Consider the following 18,654-nt stretch of genomic DNA (forward strand, 5'->3'; position numbering starts at 1 on the left):
CTGTGTTCCCTGGGTGGGATGTGACCCCTCCTGCAATCCCTGCAAGGTGTTCCCTGTGTTCCCTGGGTGGGATGTGACCCCTCCTGCAGTCCCTGCAAGGTGTTCCCTGTGTTCCCTGGGTGGGATGTGACCCCTCCTGCAGTCCCTGCAAGGTGTTCCTGTGTTCCCTGGGTGGGACATGGCACCTCCTGCAGTCCCTGCAAGGTGTTCCTGTGTTCCCTGGGTGGGATGTGGCACCTCCTGCAGTCCCTGCAAGGTGTTCCCTGTGCTCCCTGGGTGGGATGTGACCCCTCCTGCAGTCCCTGCAAGCTGTTCCCTGGGGACAGCCCACCCTGCACCGCTGCCACTGCTCCCTGGGGAGCTGCAGCTCCAGGCAAGGCTCAGCTCCTGGGCTTCCTCCCATGGCTGGACATTTGGATGAGTCCCTGCCCAGCACAGCACAGCTTGTTTTACCCCACAGAAGGAATTTCCAAACAGCACACAGCACCACAAACCAGGCACCATTACCTTGTGACAGACACACACAACTGTGATGGGGCAGCTATAGTTTGAGTATCATGAACTCCTCATGCCAGGAGGAAAGGAGGAATAAAACACAGGTCATTTTTTAAAATACCTGAGGAAAAAAACAATGGCAGCATTTTGCATTTCACATTTCACTGCATGCACTCTATTTACTCATGATCTTTCACACTGCAGAGATGCCCAACATCTACCAAGGCATGAGTATGTGTGTGCCTATGGACAGAGTTACTTCCCTCCAGAAATTCCCCCAAGACCTTCTCTCTGATGAATCATTTCTTAACATAGTTCCTTAACTTCAGCCACAACTTGAATCTACATATGTAGGCAAAGACATGAGAAACAATTCAGGTAAGTCTAAGAAATCTTTTCTGCTTGGCTGTGACATCAGAATTAGCGTCTCCCGAGCTCCCCAGAGAACAGAGACCTGAAGCAGGAGGAACTGTACATGTCCTCTCAAGGTCTACTGCCAGCACCTGCCCTCCAAAGCCTTGGGACTTTGCTACACTTGGTTACAACAATTTCCAGAACTGAAACATGAGTCTGAGCTAATTATAGCAAAATTATCTCTTCCAATGTGTTTTTTCCTTCTGAAAGAACGGTGTGCATCCCACGCAACTTTGTTTCCTCAGTCTCTCTTTTCTGATTTTATTTCCTAAAATTTAACACTTGCTTTACTTCCTTTCAGAGTACAATCCACTGTGTGATGTACATATTTGGTGGGTAAGACCAACAGCTTTATCCTCTTTGGATACACACAAAACCAGTCTTCTCCAACTGCATTTGGCCAGCAGTCTGGGAACTACCAGCTACAAAGCTGAAGACACTTCAAGCAATATTCACATTAAAATTACTTTATGGGAAATATGTTAGCAATATTGAAACATTACCTCCCATCTTCTCTCAGTCTTTCATAAACAATGCCTAAAGCAACTCCTTGTAAATGGATTAAACACAAAATTTTAATTTTGTTTTTAAGAAGCATGGATTGCTCTCCCTATTGAATGTTTGTTCCAGTAATGACTGCAGCTGGAGGGTGGGGTTTGGGGCAGCAGCTCTCTTACCTCCATGATGGGGTTGGAGGCCAAGACCTTCTCCTCAACGTTGGCTTCACTGGCAGATCCACTGACCGTGGCAAAGTACCTCATGGCATACTTGGCAGAGACAGTCTTGCCAGCTCCAGACTCCCCACTGACAATGATTGACTGATTCCTCTCATCCCTGGAACACAAACACAGGTTAATTCCCAGCTGCTCCCTCGAGGACACTCCTTTTCTGTGTCTCCAGCTTGGCAACATCCCCTCCACCATGATGCTGGCAGTGCAGCACAAGGTGAGTGAAGGTGGCAGGCACAAGGCATCAGCTACAGAGCTGCCTGGCTGGGCTGCCTGCACAGGAGGCCCCTCCAGGATGGAGGCCCCTCCAAGGATGGAGGCTCCTCCAAGGATGGAGGCTCCCCCAAGGATGGAGGCCCCTCCAAGGATGGAGGCTCCCCCAGGATGGAGGCTCCCCCAAGGATGGAGGCCCCTCCAAGGATGGAGGCTCCCCCAGGATGGAGGCCCCTCCAAGGATGGAGGCTGCTCTGGCAGCCCAGCCAGCAGAGCTGCTTGCAGAACCTGCCTACAGCAAGGGATCTGTTACTGCCATTCCCCACAAGCCCCTGCAGCTACTCCTACCCAGAGCCTGTGGCACAGGGCTCCACTACATTGTCAGTGGTCATTAGTAAAGGTCAGGAATGCCATCTTACAGAGGGAGAAATCAGCAGGGTCAGCCACAGAAACCTTTCGTCCCTCTGCTCTAATCACCAGCTTATCCCAGAATTGTTCTAAATCTGAAAAATTCAAGCATGGCTGTTCAGGACAGAGGCAGGAGCTCTGGAGTGAAGACAGTCCCTTTGTTGTGGAAAAAATTCTTCTCTTGTAAAAAAGAATAATTTCCATTTGGTCCTAAAACAATTTTCTCTCAACTCACAGAGAAGTCTGTGCATAAACCCAACTATATGAATAAACAAGACATTACAAAACACAGAAATTAACATTAATAGAGCCTGAAACTTTTAAAATAAAGACCATATGTGCTTTATAAAGCTTTTACATTTTCAAAGCAAATGAAGTTTAAAAAAGGTATTTTGAAGTATTCCTATGAGTTGGGTAAGTTTAATCCTATTTTATACACTAACATGAAAAGAAACAAAAGGAGGAATAAAACTTTCCCCCAAAGCTTTACAGAGCTGGGGCTGGAACACAGAGAGCATAGCCAAGGTGCAGACCAGGCTGTACAGCCCAGGAGCTGTGAATGACACTTCAGGCAGCACAGTGACAGTCTGCAGAGCCTGCCAGTGGCACCAGGAAATCAAAGACATATGCATGGACTATGGTTTCTGTAGCCTAAAGGCCTGGCAGAAGACCTGGATTCTGTTTCTGGGATGATAGAAAAAGCCCTGCTGATGAAATAATGAAGCCATTTATCAAACATGTACAAATTATATGTATTCCTTCTCTTTGTTTGGCCTGTCCAGCTTGGTGAAAAGTTGGTGATTTTGTCTCAAATTGGTGTTACATGTCATGCTTAGGGGCCCATTGGTATTCCAACACAGAACAGATGGGCAGGACTGTGTGCATGGCCCTCAGCACGGCTTCTAATGCACCATGGCCCCAGAGGCCAGAGCCCCTCTCCTCCTCCCTCTCCCTCTCTCTCAGATGATGTCCATGCCTGTGACAACCCCAGGGTACCTCAGACACCTCGGGTGCCTGGCCAGGCATTCCCAGCTGGTAGAAGAACAGTGACCAGCTCTGTGTCTGGCACCCTGGAGCTGAGCACCATGCTCACCACATCCATTTGGTTTTCCCCTGGTTGCTGTGGCCTGTGATGGAGCTCTGAGCACCTGTTCTCCCAGGGAGGGCTGGGGTGCGTGGTCAGCAGCACAAACATCATCCACACAACTGACCTCTGCTGTGCAAGCAAGGCAATTTAAAGTCCCAACAGAGATGGGGGCACTATAAACTGGACAAGAGCCCACAATAACTGCTGAGTTAAGCCCAGTTAATCACCTGTGGGCACAGGCTCTGGGTAACAATTATTTACAGACCCTGCTGCAATTCTCAAGGTCTCTCATTCTTCAAGAACAATGCCAAGCCCTCAGATAAGAGCACAGCTCCAGCACCACTCTGTGCTGCTCAAAGGCACAGGCTGAAGGAGCCTCTGTCCCCATCCCTGGCAGACTCAAGGCAGTATCTGTCTATCCAAAGTACCAGTTGAAGCAGATTTCCCACATTTTGGTACAAAATTTACTTGGAAGGGCTGAGCGCTGCTTTAAATTTAATAGCAAAGTGTTCAGAAGATCAAAGCAACCTAATTTTATGTTCTCAACTTGCATGTAACACATGCAGGAGGTGTGAATGACTGCAGCACAGCTCTCACATCCATGCACACCAAGCTGTCAGTGTCAGTGGGACAGCATGGGCAGGCAGAAGTGCTCAGATGATCACCCAGGCTGTCAGCCCAGGGCTCACAGACCCACCCAGGGCCAGCCCTGGCCACAGGGCTCATCTGTCCCTCTGATGAGACCTCATGAGACAGTGGCCACCAAGCAGGGTCTCTGCAGGGAGGCCTGTGTGCCTGGGATGCCTTGCAGTTGGAAAATGAAGAAGAAACCCTCTTGTTTCTTCCCCATTCCCCCTCACAGAGTTCACCCGTGGTAGACAGAGCTATGTGGGAGAGAGCCTGTGGCTCTGGAAGCTGCAGGAGTTTTATGGATCCTCCTGCTCAAAGAGAGCAGCAGCAGGATGCAGGAGAAATCCAAGTAAATGCCTAAAAATGCACCTCTAAATGGGGCAACTGCTAACAAACAAGACAGTTCCTGCAGTGAGTCAAAACCAAACACTTCTTCATAGGATTGGCACCATTCTCTCCTTTTTCCTCCTGTGCTCTTTGAAATAGAAAAAAGAAAACCCCATGCCATTTGAAAATATGAAGCTTCTGGTCTGATTGCAGGGACTGCCTAACACAGGAGATAGGCAACAACAGAACAAGCTTTTCATTTGTAGATCACCAGCTGTTTGATGCATTAAATATCTGAATTCTGAGGAAGCTCTATGAAATGGATCCTCTGATGGTTAAGATTTTTTAGTCCCCAAAGCACAAAAAGCTTTCAAAAAACCAAGGAATGCAAACTCACTCAGACTTCTGACAAAACTGTCAATAAAAAACAAGCTCTTTTGCCAAGAAAAGACATGGAAATAAAGGTGTCTCATTCTCACTGTCACATTCCTGAAGGACATGTGTGGGAGCACAGAAAACACACGCTGGTTTTGCAGTCCTTAGTCTCTTCTCAGGAGTTCCACTTTTACAAAGACAGTAATGAAAAAATGGGTTTGAAATAATTCCTCCTTAACAATACTGTTGCTAATTAGCCAGAGTTTCTTTCCCCTACGTCATAAGAAATGAAGAGTTCTCTTCTCCTTAGCACACACTCATGTGCCCAGGAATAAGGGATCCATTATTTCATTGCTGTCTGAGTCCATACACACATCCACACTGCACCATGGGCCTGGAGAAGAGAGGCTTTGCTCTGTGTGAGCTGCAAGCATTGCTGTGTCCTGCCTGCAGGGACCCTGAGCTGCAGGCATTGCTGTGTCCCTCCTGCAGGGACTCTGAGCTGCAGGCATTGCTGTGTCCCTCCTGCAGGGACTCTGTGTGAGGTGCAAGCATTGCTGTGTCCATCCTGCAGGGACTGTGTGTGAGCTGCAAACAGGGACTGTGTGAGCTGCAAGCATTGCTGTGTCCCTTCTGCAGGGACTGACTGTGTGTGTGTGAGCTGCAAGCATTGCTGTGTCCCTCCTGCAGGGACCCTGTGTGAGCTGCAGGCATTGCTGTGTCCCTCCTGCAGGGACTCTGTGTGAGCTGCAGGCATTGCTGTGTCCCTCCTGCAGGGACCCTGTGTGAGCTGCAGGCATTGCTGTGTCCCTCCTGCAGGGACTGTGTGTGTGAGCTGCAAGCATTGCTGTGTCCCTCCTGCAGGGACTGTGTGTGAGCTGCAGGCATTGCTGTGTCCCTCCTGCAGGGACCCTGTGTGAGCTGCAGGCATTGCTGTGTCCCTCCTGCAGGGACTCTGAGCTGCAGGCATTGCTGTGTCCCTCCTGCAGGGACTCTGAGCTGCAAGCATTGCTGTGTCCCTTCTGCAGGGACTGTGTGTGAGCTGCAAGCATTGCTGTGTCCCTCCTGCAGGGACTGTGTGTGAGCTGCAGGCATTGCTGTGTCCCTCCTGCAGGGACTCTGAGCTGCAGGCATTGCTGTGTCCCTCCTGCAGGGACTGTGTGTGAGCTGCAGGCATTGCTGTGTCCCTCCTGCAGGGACTCTGAGTGTCTGCAGCAGGCACCAAGGCACACAAAGGGCTCCTCAGTGTCTGCAGCAGTGTCCTCCATCCACACTCAGGGCTGCTCTTGTCTCCCCCAGTACATTAATCCATTGTTCTGCTTTAACACACTGCACTGGCCATCCTCTAGCATATTATTCTTTGTGCTGCTTGCCAGAGAGAAAGGAAAGCACAACAAAACACCCCAGATGACACTGGGCACTGGAAAGGGAAAGGACAGAGCAGCACAACCCAAAGAGCAGCAGGGGATGAGCTCCTCCTGCCACAGCCCCTTGGGCACTGCACCTCCAAGCAGCCTTGAGAGGTGCTCTGGTCCTGCCAGGCAGCTGTGCCAGCTCAGCAGGAAGCTCCTTAACAACATAAAACTTTAAAGGAAAAAACCCACCACATCTAAAAGGAAAATAACAAGTAAACTAGCATCAAAGCCCCTTGGATAAAGTTTGAAATGCAGTGAGAATTATTTTTTTTTTACTATTTGGTATAAGCAGTGGTCTAAAGAATAGCATCTTTTTACATCAAATGAAATTTTCATAATCAAGCTGTGCTAAAAACAAAAAATTTAAAAGACCAAAACAAAGGAAAAAAATGCCCAGAAAACAAAAGTGACACCACCCAACTTCCCTCTCAGATATATACTACACCTTGAGAGTTATTTTTAGTTAAATCATTAGCCCCTGACATTTGACCTGACATTTTGAGTACTTAACATGTTGCCAGTCAGAAAAAAAAGCTATAATTATAACTTTCATCCAATGAAACATGTAAGTAGGGCAACAGCTTTATGTGTGACACCTCTTTGCAGCCAGATGCCACATTTTATGCAATATTTCATCTTCCTGCAGTTTTTTTTCTCTGCATAAAACAAGTAAATAGATGATTTTAAAATTAAGATTACTTCTGAATGGAGGGAACATTTTAATTATGCTTTTGCAAACAGAAATGAGAAAAAGCAATCTGGGAGATGAGAGGTGGAGGAGTGCTCTTTCCCCCAAAGGCAGACAGCAATCAGATCCTAGCACACAGAACTGCATCACTGTGATGCAATATTAAGCCAAATTAGCTTGAAAAGATAAGACTGAAACAGTTTGGGAGCAATTCACCACTCATGGAAACACCACGTTATGTTCAGGATCACATTCAGCTTCTGCTGCCTCTGAACAGCAGAAGAATAAAGGAATGACAGGACTACATCAAAAGTGCCATTTTAAGATGACAGGCCCAGACACTTCACAAGCTGAAATGTGAAATGATGGGCTGAGGTTGCTTGCAGCAGCAGAGGATTGGTTCAGACCTCTGCTGTATAAATTCTCTCAGGCCTATGCTTTGGGAATCATGGGAGGGTAACAGCTATTTCTTGATAAATACAAGAATGAGGACACACTATGCAACACCTAACAGGTAATTTAAGGCATTCTCCATCACAAAAAATAATACAGAGCCATATTTCTGCATAGGCTGGTAACTTCTAAAGACAATTTCACTTTATCTACAAAATTTTGTTGACAGGCAATATGTTTATGAGGAAATTCACTGTCAGAGTGCCAAAACTGAAAAGATTTAGTCTTACCTAGTTCCTGGAAGCTTGAGATTACAGCCTGCATAGCAACAGGGGCTTCTTGTGCTTTGAATAAACATTGCAAAATTTAACACTGAAGATAGCTTCTGCTCAAAGAAGGTTCAGCACTGAGGAAGAAAGGGCACTGCAAACTGCCTTGAGAAACCTCACATACAGAAAAGGGTTTTGCAGATTATGAATGCAATGACAACACACAAGAAACCAGCAAGTGGTTTTAAAAGCATCACCTTGCTCTCAAGAGGTGAAAAAACCCCATCGTTGAGGACGTGCATGCATCTTAATGCAATGCTTTTAACAGCACTGGCTACTTTGAATTTTGTACTTGATAAAAACGTGCAGTAGATGCTTTCAGAAGAGCTCAGTGTGGAGGAACTGCTCCTCTCAGGAGGGCACAGCTGCCAGATACACTGGAAGCAAGAGCAACACCCACTGGGCACCTCCAATTTGTACAGAGTGCTGCAACAACACTGAGCAACCACTGACAGCTCTCATTATCCAGGACAGCTTGTAACAATTCAGCTGACCAAAGGAAAAATTGAGGCAAAAAAAGAAAAACCAGTGCAAGAATTCAAACATCAAAGTTGCTAATATTTTTCCAAACAATTTTCAAATAATTTTCAAACAATTTTCATTCAAAATTGCACCCACTTAAGCTGCTTCCCACAAAAACCAGTCATCACTTCCACAGCAAACTGTCCAAACAGATCAGGACAATCAAGACATACAGACTAAAAAATCCTTACAGATATCTCTGTTTACCTTCTTCCTCTGTACCAACTGAAAATCTCTCTCTGAAGCAGGAAAACTAAAAGTTAAAAACCTCTCTATCAATAAGCATTTCAGAGAGGATTAAAGAAGCCCAAAGCTTTTTTGAATCATCAAAGCACAACACTTTTTTTGTGCTTTTCTTGCTTCCTATGCCTGATGCATCAGATGTATCACTTGATCTTGGCTTTCAGACTCATGACTCCACAGCAAATAATGTTAAATACATGTATATAAGCACCCCCCCCCCCCCCCCCCCCCCCACAAACATCAACTTGGGAACACAAACACAAGGAATACAGAATTACTGACAACAAAAGGAACACAGAAATTATTGACATCAACCTCAATACTCCTATCAATCCATTCATACCCAAGCTACCAGCATCCCTCCCTGGAAAAATTGTATCACTGACAGCTGATTTGAAAAGATTCTGATATGGACTTGGAAATGCTTGCCTGTGATGAACTACTTCAAAGCTGAATGGTCTCCATGTCATAACAGGGATGAGCTTGCAGAAAAGATCAGAGTGCAATATTCTTAATACATAAAGAAGAAAGCAAATAACAGGGCAATTTAATGAGAAGAGCATTAGTACTTAGGTTGCCTTTGATCTTAAATCATTTATGTTTGTTAACCTTGAGGACAGTGCCAAGGTGCTGATGTTTTTAAGGAAGCTTCTTGTCAGGGTGATTTAAAGGCCACCACCTCCAGGAGATCTTCTCTCCTCACTGCCTCAGTGCTAAAAGGTTAATTAATTGAATCTCCTGGCTTTTCTTTTTTTTTTCCCCTCCCTTTTTTTTCTCCATCTTGTGTAGTTGCTACTCCTTTATTATTTTCTTTTGGAATATCAGGTTTAGGTTATGGGTAAGGGCATCAACCCCATTGCATATGATTATTTCATTTTTATTTAACTCAAAACAGCACAGACTGTTGCTAAAGACCTGATGCTGTGATCTTCAAAAACTAAAATCCCCTCCTGCTTCAATGCAAGTAGACAATAAATAGCTTTTATTTAGCAGTGAGAGTTTGCTCTTTATCTCACCACTGTTCCTCTACTGCAGTTCTGTGGTGATAAGACAGATTTGTAAGGCTGAAATTGCTTTACATTTTTAAGACAGAGAATTTTCAATGATGAAAATACCTGACATAAACTGCCAGGGAAGGAACCTGTGACTCAGGGAACTCCTGGGAGAGATCCTGTTCTCACACACAGGTACCACCAACACCAGTGTGCATCATGCCCATCAAAGACAGAGAGCAGCTTAGTGCTTTGCCATTCTACAGCTGCATTATGGCAGCAGGAGATCCAACCCAAGAACATAACTTAAAAACTAATGCCATTGCTGAAAGGTCAGGCAGGAGTCATTCTGAAATGCTGGCAGGTTTGAAATCTTGCTGTTCTTTCATCAGCTGCAGCTTCTCTGAGAGACACAGGATTAACTAAGGACCAACAAAAACTTTGTTTAAGCTATGTTTCATGCTTTACACCTTAAAGCATTTCCAAACCTCTCAAGGATACATGTACATACATGCAGCTGACATGATTTAGTGTCCCCAGCAGTACAAACAAAACTCTGACCAAAATAAACATCCTATTTTTGCAATCAATCTCCCAGCATCCCCATTGTATATTTGTGACAGCATATGACCAAAATAACCTGTAGGATCTACAGTCACAACATCCACAGATCTTTGACAGCATGGCTAAAAAAAATCAGTTTAATAAGGATAATTTCAGTCACCATGAAGCACTGGTAAAAAAGCCAAAATAAATGAAATTTACCCAATGCACTTAAAATAAATCAGTGTGAAAGTGCTAAATATCACTGCAACTTTATATATGTTATTTATTGGTGTTCCCAAATAACTTAGAAGTACTGCTGTTACAGGAATCACAGAATCAAAGAATAGAAAAGTACATCTAATACTCCACATATTCCAAATAGCTCATTCAGTCTTGGAATAATTACCCACAGAAAAAATGTTGAACTCCTTTCTTCTGAAACCCAGCAGAGTTCACCAGGTATCAATACACAGCCGAGAGTTCTCTGCAGCACTGAATGTTTTGTGAGCTTCACAGAAAGAAGCTTGATTAACTCCTTAAGAAATTTAGGAAGGACCTCCCCAGCCCCATCAGGCTGAAGGCAGCCCTGTCTCCAGGGACTGGCATCTCCCAAGGCAGGAAAGAGGATGCACAGCTGACAAATGCAGGCTGAAGAATAAAGCACCAGAAAGACAAGTCCATGGTATAAGATGAATAAGGTTTTGCACAACTCATCTGAAGGCTCACTAAATATGTCTGATTTCAATAAACACTGAAATGAATCATGTTTCCTAAAGTTACCAGTGACTGTAAACTTGAAACCAAACCATAGCCACATTTTTTTTCCAGGATACTCTTCTCCTTTCAGCACACAATGTGGTTTTGGAGTGATACAAGGATTTAGCTTTTTCTTGCAGACTCATCAGCCTGTGCTCTCCTCAAGAGCTGCCCTCCCAGTCCCCTACCACAGTAGGTCCCAGGTTCATTTTTTGGCCAGCTGTGCTCCACTTTTCTGTCATGCTCCCACTGTTACAATTACTGTTTTTTCTGGAAGACCAAAATCGCTTCTCCTCTTATCTTAAAATAAAAGGCAGCTGTAAAAGCCACCAGTGCTGGGAGGTTTAGCACGAGTCAGTGCAATATATTTAGCTTCACCTTTGCCTAAGGGCAGTGCTGTGTGGCAGCAGACAAGGCTGTGCATGCTCAGCTGCACTCCTCCAGTGCAAAGGCCTTTGAAACTCAGCCCAGGGCAGGCAGCATCTGCTAGGAGCCATTATAAAACCTGGCAACTCTACAAACCCAGGATTTGCTCTTCAAACAGAAGTAATTTAACTGTTCAATAAATAAATAAATAAACAAACAAGAATTCATTCAGCAGTTTTCTAATGCTTTTGGAAAGCAGCAGCAGCCAGCTCTGGGCTGCCTTCCTGGCACCTCTCACATCGAGGGCAGGAGGCAACATCTTGCCCTTCATCAACCTTCCAAATAAACTATTTAAATCTCAAAGTTCTTCACAGCCTTAAATAAATTGTTATCCCCTGTTTCTGGATTTGGCTAGTGGCCCCCTTAGAATGGGAAAGTTCCCCTGCTTTGTCCTCTTATTTTCCAACTGCTTCAAGCCCACGCTGCACAAGCACACCTTGCCATTTCCTCTGCAGCTGCTGAGCTGCTCTCCCTCACCTTCCCTGCAACCAGGCAGACCTGGTAAGAGCTCTACCTTCACCCCTACTACCCTTATCCTTGATTTCCCAAGTTATTGTCCCTCTTGCAGTGCTGTTGGAGCAGCAGGCACAGCCCCTTCCCCTTTGGAGCCACGGCACTCCCAGTGCCAGAGCCTCCAAATTCACCTGCTCTGGCACATCCCAAAGGTGCAGCCTGACACACATCGTTCATTTCTCCCACCCTCCAAGAGCTGGTGTGTGAATTCACATCTGTAACATATCCAGAATGTGCAAAGTGCTAGGTAAGCCCCAAGGATGGTTACCAGAGGCTGAAGTGCTCTGAACCATTCTGTAGTGACGTGATGGGCAAAGAGCAAAAGAACACAAAAGAAAAACTGAGTTACAAGTGCTTTGCCACAGAATCAAGCACAGAACAGCAGCCACATTTCTGTGTCTGTTCCACCTTCACGGGCTGCATGCATTGGTTTATTCTGACAGCCTGGCTCTAACATGCTCTGGCCTGACACATCCCAGTCTTCACAGATGCCACACATTAACAATTCAGAGAATTCTTCAGCTGCAACCTTGAGTCACAACAATTGCTCCTGACTAAGCAGTTAATTCTTAATTAATTCTTTCTAAAAGCATTCACTTTTAATAAGCATGAAACATCAGTCCAATAAACCATGTTCTTTAATCTCATTTCTAAATATATTTCCAGTTTAACTTGTTTTTTTTTTAAGCCTAACAGCATTTCTCACTGACATCTTTAGCTGCTGGAGAAAAGAGGATGCTCTGAGCACAGGGCCAGTGACAGGAACCTCAGTGCCTGGGACCAACTCCAGGCTGATCCAGGCCTGGCCACAGCACACCACGTCTGCCTTGTCTTCTACAAAGCAGAAATGGAGACTCCAGTATCAGAGGAGACAGGCTTTGGTAGGGCTTGAAAAGTGCCTGGAACACATGGAACCCTCAGTGAAAGCAAATGTTATTAGGAATAGATGATACCTGGCACAGAGACCCTTTGATGCTGCAGGAAAAGGAGGGCATGAAAAATGCAGCTCATTTGCTCATTTTTGTACACTGAGGGCATTGAACTGAACTCCACTGCCAGTTACACACTCTCTTCTCACATATTTTATTGTCAAGCTGGTGTCACCAAGTCACCAGCCACAGGACTGGGATTTCTGATTCAGGGGCTCAAAGCTCTGCTTTTACCACCTTGGTGAACTCACCAAAGCTCCCTCCCAATCCCCATGTCTGCTCCAGCTTATAAAATGGAAGCAATGATGTTGATCTCTTCTCTCTCCCAAAGTAAAGAACTTTGGCATCTGCTCATCAAACATGCAAAGCAAAGATGAAATAATATTATTATTCACAACCTGAATTCTCATGAGTCTGTTCCAGCTGCAAACTCAACCACTGCAAAACAGCTCAAGTTCTTAAGAATCTTTGTTTGTCTTCAACAACAGCTTGGTAAAAACATTCTGCAATGCTCTCATAATCAGAAGATGCACTTTTTTTTTTTTAATTAACAAAATGCACCACTTGCCATTATAATTACATCCAGGAAACACAGCTCTTGACTGTAAAAATGCCAAAAGGCAAAAAGATAACGAATTGTCAGTAACATCTCTGAACACACACAAATGAGGAAACCTGAGGTCAGCACATGCCAGATTGCACTGCAGAGGGCACAGAGATGAGCCAGCACCCTGCAACTGCTGCAGCCAGGGATTAGGCAGAGGTCACTCCTGCAACAGTTTGGGAAGCTCACAGCTTAGCTACCAGCAGGACACCTCATGTGAACTCCAGCTGCCAGCTACAGCCACACTTAACCCTTCTGCTGCCTCAAAACAATCACTGCTTGGACAAGGAGCCCCTCATGTTATGGCAGGCTGATTCCCCCATCTGCCATCTTCTACCTGTGACACCATAAAATGTCAGGCTCCAAGTGTAAGAAACTACTCCAAAATGTTCTCATCAGAAAGGAAGACTCTTCCCTTTGCATCTAACCATAGGGGCCCAGAAATGCCATCTCTTTCCAAGGCAGATCTGTAACCCAAGCAGTCCTGTGTCATGGCCACAAGTGGAGGAAGGCCACTGTGTGTTTGTCCAGCACCCACCAGAGCAGGCTCTCATTCCACAACTAAATTCACATCTGTTATAGGCTGTGAATCATCCCTGCCATGACTCCTGCCAGGGGAAGATACAGTATCCATTTATCAGACACTCAGAAGCAAAGCAGCAGCTGACCAAATGTGCATTTTTATAAGAGGACATCATCTTGGGATGCCTGGGATAACTGGAGACTGTCAATAAAGATGTTTTCAAAACACCTACTCAACAGCTCACCAAGCTTGCTTTTGAACAAAAAGTGATAGAAAAATATCTTCCTGTAGGTGAAAGCCATCAGACACACAGAAAAGCTGACAAAACAGAGAGGCAGCCTGCTTATTAAAGGCAATTTAATAAAAAAGCTACACAGTACCACTAAATAAATGACTATACTTTGTCCAAACAGAAAAAGCAAAACTTTGGAAATTGATACTTTAAACACTGTTGTTTCCCACACTGGCATTCATTAAGGTTTGTATGGATCTCATCAGTATGCAATTCTGTTTGCAGAGGTTTCTTTCAACTTAAATGATGCTAGACAACTTCACTAATTAATCAGAAGAAAATCTCAAAGTTAATTTATTAAATTGAATTTGCTGTATCTCCCATCAACCACAAGTAGGATGGAAGAAATCAGACCAACAAAGTGCTGATAAAAAAAATACATTCTCTTAATTACTGTAATATACCATCACTAGGCAAGGGAAAGAATCCAGTGAAGGAGTGATTTTTCCCTAATAGTGTTAGGAAACTGATAATCATAACTCTCATATATTAATGCAATTCCTAACAGTTTCAAGAGTATAATCATCAACATCTTACTGCAAACCATAGAGTTAAAAATGTATTGAATATTCTATTGAACATTACAAAGAAAATGAGATGCACCTGCTGAAGGTTGTGATTCCTACAGAAGTTGCAATTGAAAATAAAAAATAAAATGTTTGGCAACTGAAGCTTTGCTTCAATTTTCATAGTTACCACAGAGGGGTAACTGAAGACTGAACTTGGGTTTTGGTAACAATTTGGAAACACTGACATACAAAAGTGGCATGCATCACAGCTCAAAGGAATCAACATATGCAAACACCCACATGCAGACATTGAGGTTTATATTTCTGGGACAAAAAAATATTCTTCAATAATGATTTTCTTCCTTCTACGTCACTCATCTGCCTTAAAGAGCCCCAAGCCCGTAATATACACTCAAATGGAGAGAGGAATCCATGGACAGCATGCTGCCATGGCTGAGCAGAGCCCTTGAGGGCAGGTCCCAGCTCTCTCCAGGAGCACAGCTTGTCAGAGCTGCACCTACAGAGCCTCTGTGCACAAACACCACATGGACACATCCCCAGCTGAATGACCCTGCTCCCTCCACTGGCACAGTCCTTGGACAGAGCAGGAGACCTGCTCCAAACCCTCAGCCTGGGGCTCATACAGCCCAAACCAACAGAGTCACTGCTGAGGATGGAGCACTCAGAGCCCTCAGCCCAGCAGACTTTAAGAGCAGCTGTAAAACTAGATCATTGCTTATTTTAGGCACAGCAGAGGAAAGGTGTCTGAAACAAAGCTGTCAGTCTGTGCAGAGCAGCAGCAGGAGATGGAGAGAGAAAAGGAAACAGGTACAAAGACACAGATGACAGGGGAGGAAGAGAAGGGAAAGGGGAAAAGGAAAGAAATACTAATCCAAAATGAGATTAGTCTTAAGAGCTGTGCGTGTTTTCCTGCACTGAAAAAGACAAGAAGCTACCAAGCAGACAGTACCCACTTATTTTACTGTTGGCTCTGGGTAAAGATGAGCCATGCTCCCCCCCCACTAACCCTCCACTGGAAACTGGGGACAGAAGTACTGCAGGAAGAGGAAATAAAGAGGCTCAAGCAGGCCCAGCACTTCCCAGCAGCATGTACCCATCACTTGGAACCCACTCAGCAGGAAATGCCACATGCAAAGGAATCTTTATGTGCTGCTTTGCACTGCAATCAACCCCAAGCAATTGCTGTATCATTTCTGCACAAGCCAGATGTGAGCTCCATCCCTGTCACTCCAGTGGGCAATATTTTTGCACTGTATTTTTCTGAAAGCACAATGCAAATATTTAGTCACTGGCTTTCCAGATTTCTGCCATGGGGCATTTTCTCTGGCTGAAGAAGGCTCCAGAGATCATTTAGTTAACCGTGCACATGGATGGAGTTTCTCAGCCGCAGCAGATGAAGCAATGAAGCTGGAAAGAACAAACTCTAAATCACTAAATTATAAATTAACAAGAAGACCTAAGGAGTAAATATTTAGAAGAGCTCACTGAAGCCTTAAGGATAGGAGCATCATGACTAATTATTCCAGTGATCATTTAAACATGGAGTTAGGAACGATCAGAAACAAGAGAAAAATAAATCTCACCAATTACACAGATAAATGCAGATTAATGCCATATGACTAGCTATCACATGAATATGCAATGCACTTAATAAAATGTTAATACAGCAGTCACAGACAATCTGATTTTCATTTTTAAATAGTCAGCTGCAGAAATGTAAAACTGGAGTTCTTTTTCTCTGACTTCATAATTCAGAGGTAAAGGTGATTTGTTCAGAGTATAAAAAACATCAGTGAAGTTAAAGGGTGGGATTTAGTAATTCTAAGCAGCAATAGAAAACTAAATTCAATGACTGAAACTGGTATGCTGTAATGACAGAAAAAGTTCTTAAAAACAAGGCAAAAAAATCCCCAAACAAATAGAAAAGGAAATAAACATTGAAAAGCTAACACAATTAAATTGTTACTTCAGTGTAGAAAATTTTTTTCAGTTGCATTGCGTGCCCAGATTTCATTTTGCAACCATGAAAGTACTGTCAGTCATAAAAAAAATAACAAATTGTTTATAACAGAGACACAAAGTAATTAATTAAATAATTCAGAAGGCTTATTTAAGCTAATCTCCACAGTCATACAATTTCTCATCATTTGTTTCAAAAAGGAACTCCTACCACATCTTGTTTGTTGTTATTCAGGACAGCAGAACTGCCGCAGGCAGCGGCAGAGCTGAGGAGCTGAAGGTAATTAACGCAAGGAGGAAAAGCCATAGAGGAAGCTCCAGCCAAAATCTCAGCCCCCCTGTGTGCCCAGCAGCAGAGAATGCCAGGGGTGGCAGACAGACACCTCCATGGCACAGGCACACAGAGCACAGGTGATCAGCAATTTGGCATTTCAGCACCAGGAGGAGGCAAGCCCACCTCAGGCAGGGGTTAGAGCTGGCCAGTGCAGACAGATCCCTCTCCAATCTCTTACTTCCCCTGGTTAATGTTAAGAACAAAAATTCTGTAAATTTGGATGACAGCCATCACTGACTAGAATTTCAGACCACTGCACCAAGCCTCAGACATAAAATAAGGTTGATAAAGTTTTATTTTACACAGATTTTAAAGGGACTTGAGAACCAAGTGTGTTTAAAACAGCAGTGATGAAGGAGACATGCAGAAGATGTGACTATCATAACACACAGTTTTGCCTTTTTATTTCCACACCAGATTATAGATCTATTTTCTGAGCAGAAAGGAAGTAAGGCAGATATCTCTGCCATCCAACAGTGTGGGTGTAGAGCTGTCCTGGTTTCAGCTAGAATAGAGGAAATTTTCTTCCTGGCAGCTGGTGCAGTGCTGCACTTTGGGGTTGTGGGAGCAATGCTGAGAGCACAGTGACACCTTGGCTGGGGCTGAGCAGGGTCACCTGCAGCCAGGGCTGGTCAGAGCCTCATGCCCTGGCACTGAGCAGGGGCACAAGGAGCTCAGAGGGAGCACAGCCAGGACAGCTGACCCCAGCTGGCCAGGGCATTTTCCACACCCAGGAACATCATGCCCAGGATATAAACTGGGGCTGATGGCTGCCTGGGGAATGGCTGGCCATTGGTCAGCAGCTGGTCAGCAATTTTACTGGGCATCACTTCTCTGTCTTGGGTCTTACTCCTCTTTCTCTCTTTCCTTTTCATTGCTTGTACTGTTGTTGTTATTATTTTATATTATTTTACTTTATTTCAATTATTAACCTGTTCTTATCTCAACCCATGAGTTTCTCTCCCCCATCCCAGTGAGGGAGGGAGGGAGTAAGCAAGTGGCTGCATGGTGCTGAGTTGCTGTTTGGAGTTAACCCAAGATAAGGGTATTTTTGAAACACTGGCTCTTTTGCAATTACTCTAAGTCATGAAATGTTGCACTGAACTGTTTTCTTTTGAAGTTATCTATTACCTGGGTATTCCAGATCACTGTATTCACATGTGCACGTGACAAACATTTTATCCATCCCATTCATTTTATCCATTCTATCCATCCACTAGTCTAGTTCTTAAGACTCTTAAATGAATGGATAGCTGACTTCAAACATGAAGACTTTATAATTTTCAACTCATTCTCCCCTTGCCTCCCTCACCTGCAGCATAGCTTAAGGGCCATCACAGATAATCCAGAGATCTTTCAGTGTTTTACTTGATTCATTTGATCATCAGCTGTATTGCCAACAAGGAAAACTATACCAACAGCTTGAAGCTAACCAGTGAGGATAGCAGGAGCATCCTGCTAACCAAAGACCACACAGCAGCCCAAAAGACCTTTATCCTAGAAATGAAATATTTCAAATGAAATATTTCAACAGCTCCCCTAACTGCAGGCTCTTGGGGCTAAGAGGAAGAAGTTCCTGCTAACCACTGCCCTTGGGTGACAAGCCCATTTTGATGCAACATCTAACAAAATGAGGATTTCCTGCACAGCTGTTGCAGTGTCCTTAGAGACTCAGTTTCCAGGCACTCTTTGCAATCCTCCCTCTGCTCCCTCTTAATTCCAGTCAACAACAGCCACAGGCAGATTACGTAGCTGGGACATTACTGACACAGCCAGGAGCCTATAATAGCACTCATAAGCCCAGTGATTTCTTTTCTCTTGTCAGTATCACACACAAACACAAAACAGCTGAGAACCTGGCCCTTTTCTCTCTAATAATCCACTGACGATTAAAAAAATATCTCTTTATTTTGGTAATCAAATGAAAAAATCATCTAAAGCACAGGGCTAATTTTAGACCTAAATACTGACAAGATCTGTGAT

The 18,654-nt window shown here is 44.4% G+C and overlaps 1 protein-coding gene across 2 annotated transcripts in view; it reads right to left on the reverse strand.

Moving 5' to 3' along the window:
* MYO5A (myosin VA) overlaps positions 1–18,654 on the reverse strand; it is a 101,841-nt gene that overhangs the window by 54,772 nt on the left and 28,415 nt on the right. For both annotated transcript variants that reach the window (XM_071441551.1, XM_071441552.1), the window contains exon 5: positions 1,587–1,743. In XM_071441551.1, coding sequence (XP_071297652.1) covers positions 1,587–1,743 — 157 coding nt within the window. The remainder of the gene's footprint in view (positions 1–1,586; positions 1,744–18,654) is intronic.

This window comes from Agelaius tricolor, unplaced genomic scaffold, assembly GCF_023055355.1.
Source record: "Agelaius tricolor isolate 1412-34295 unplaced genomic scaffold, bAgeTri1.0.p SCAF_16, whole genome shotgun sequence".
In the NCBI taxonomy this organism is placed as follows: Eukaryota; Metazoa; Chordata; class Aves; order Passeriformes; family Icteridae; genus Agelaius; species Agelaius tricolor.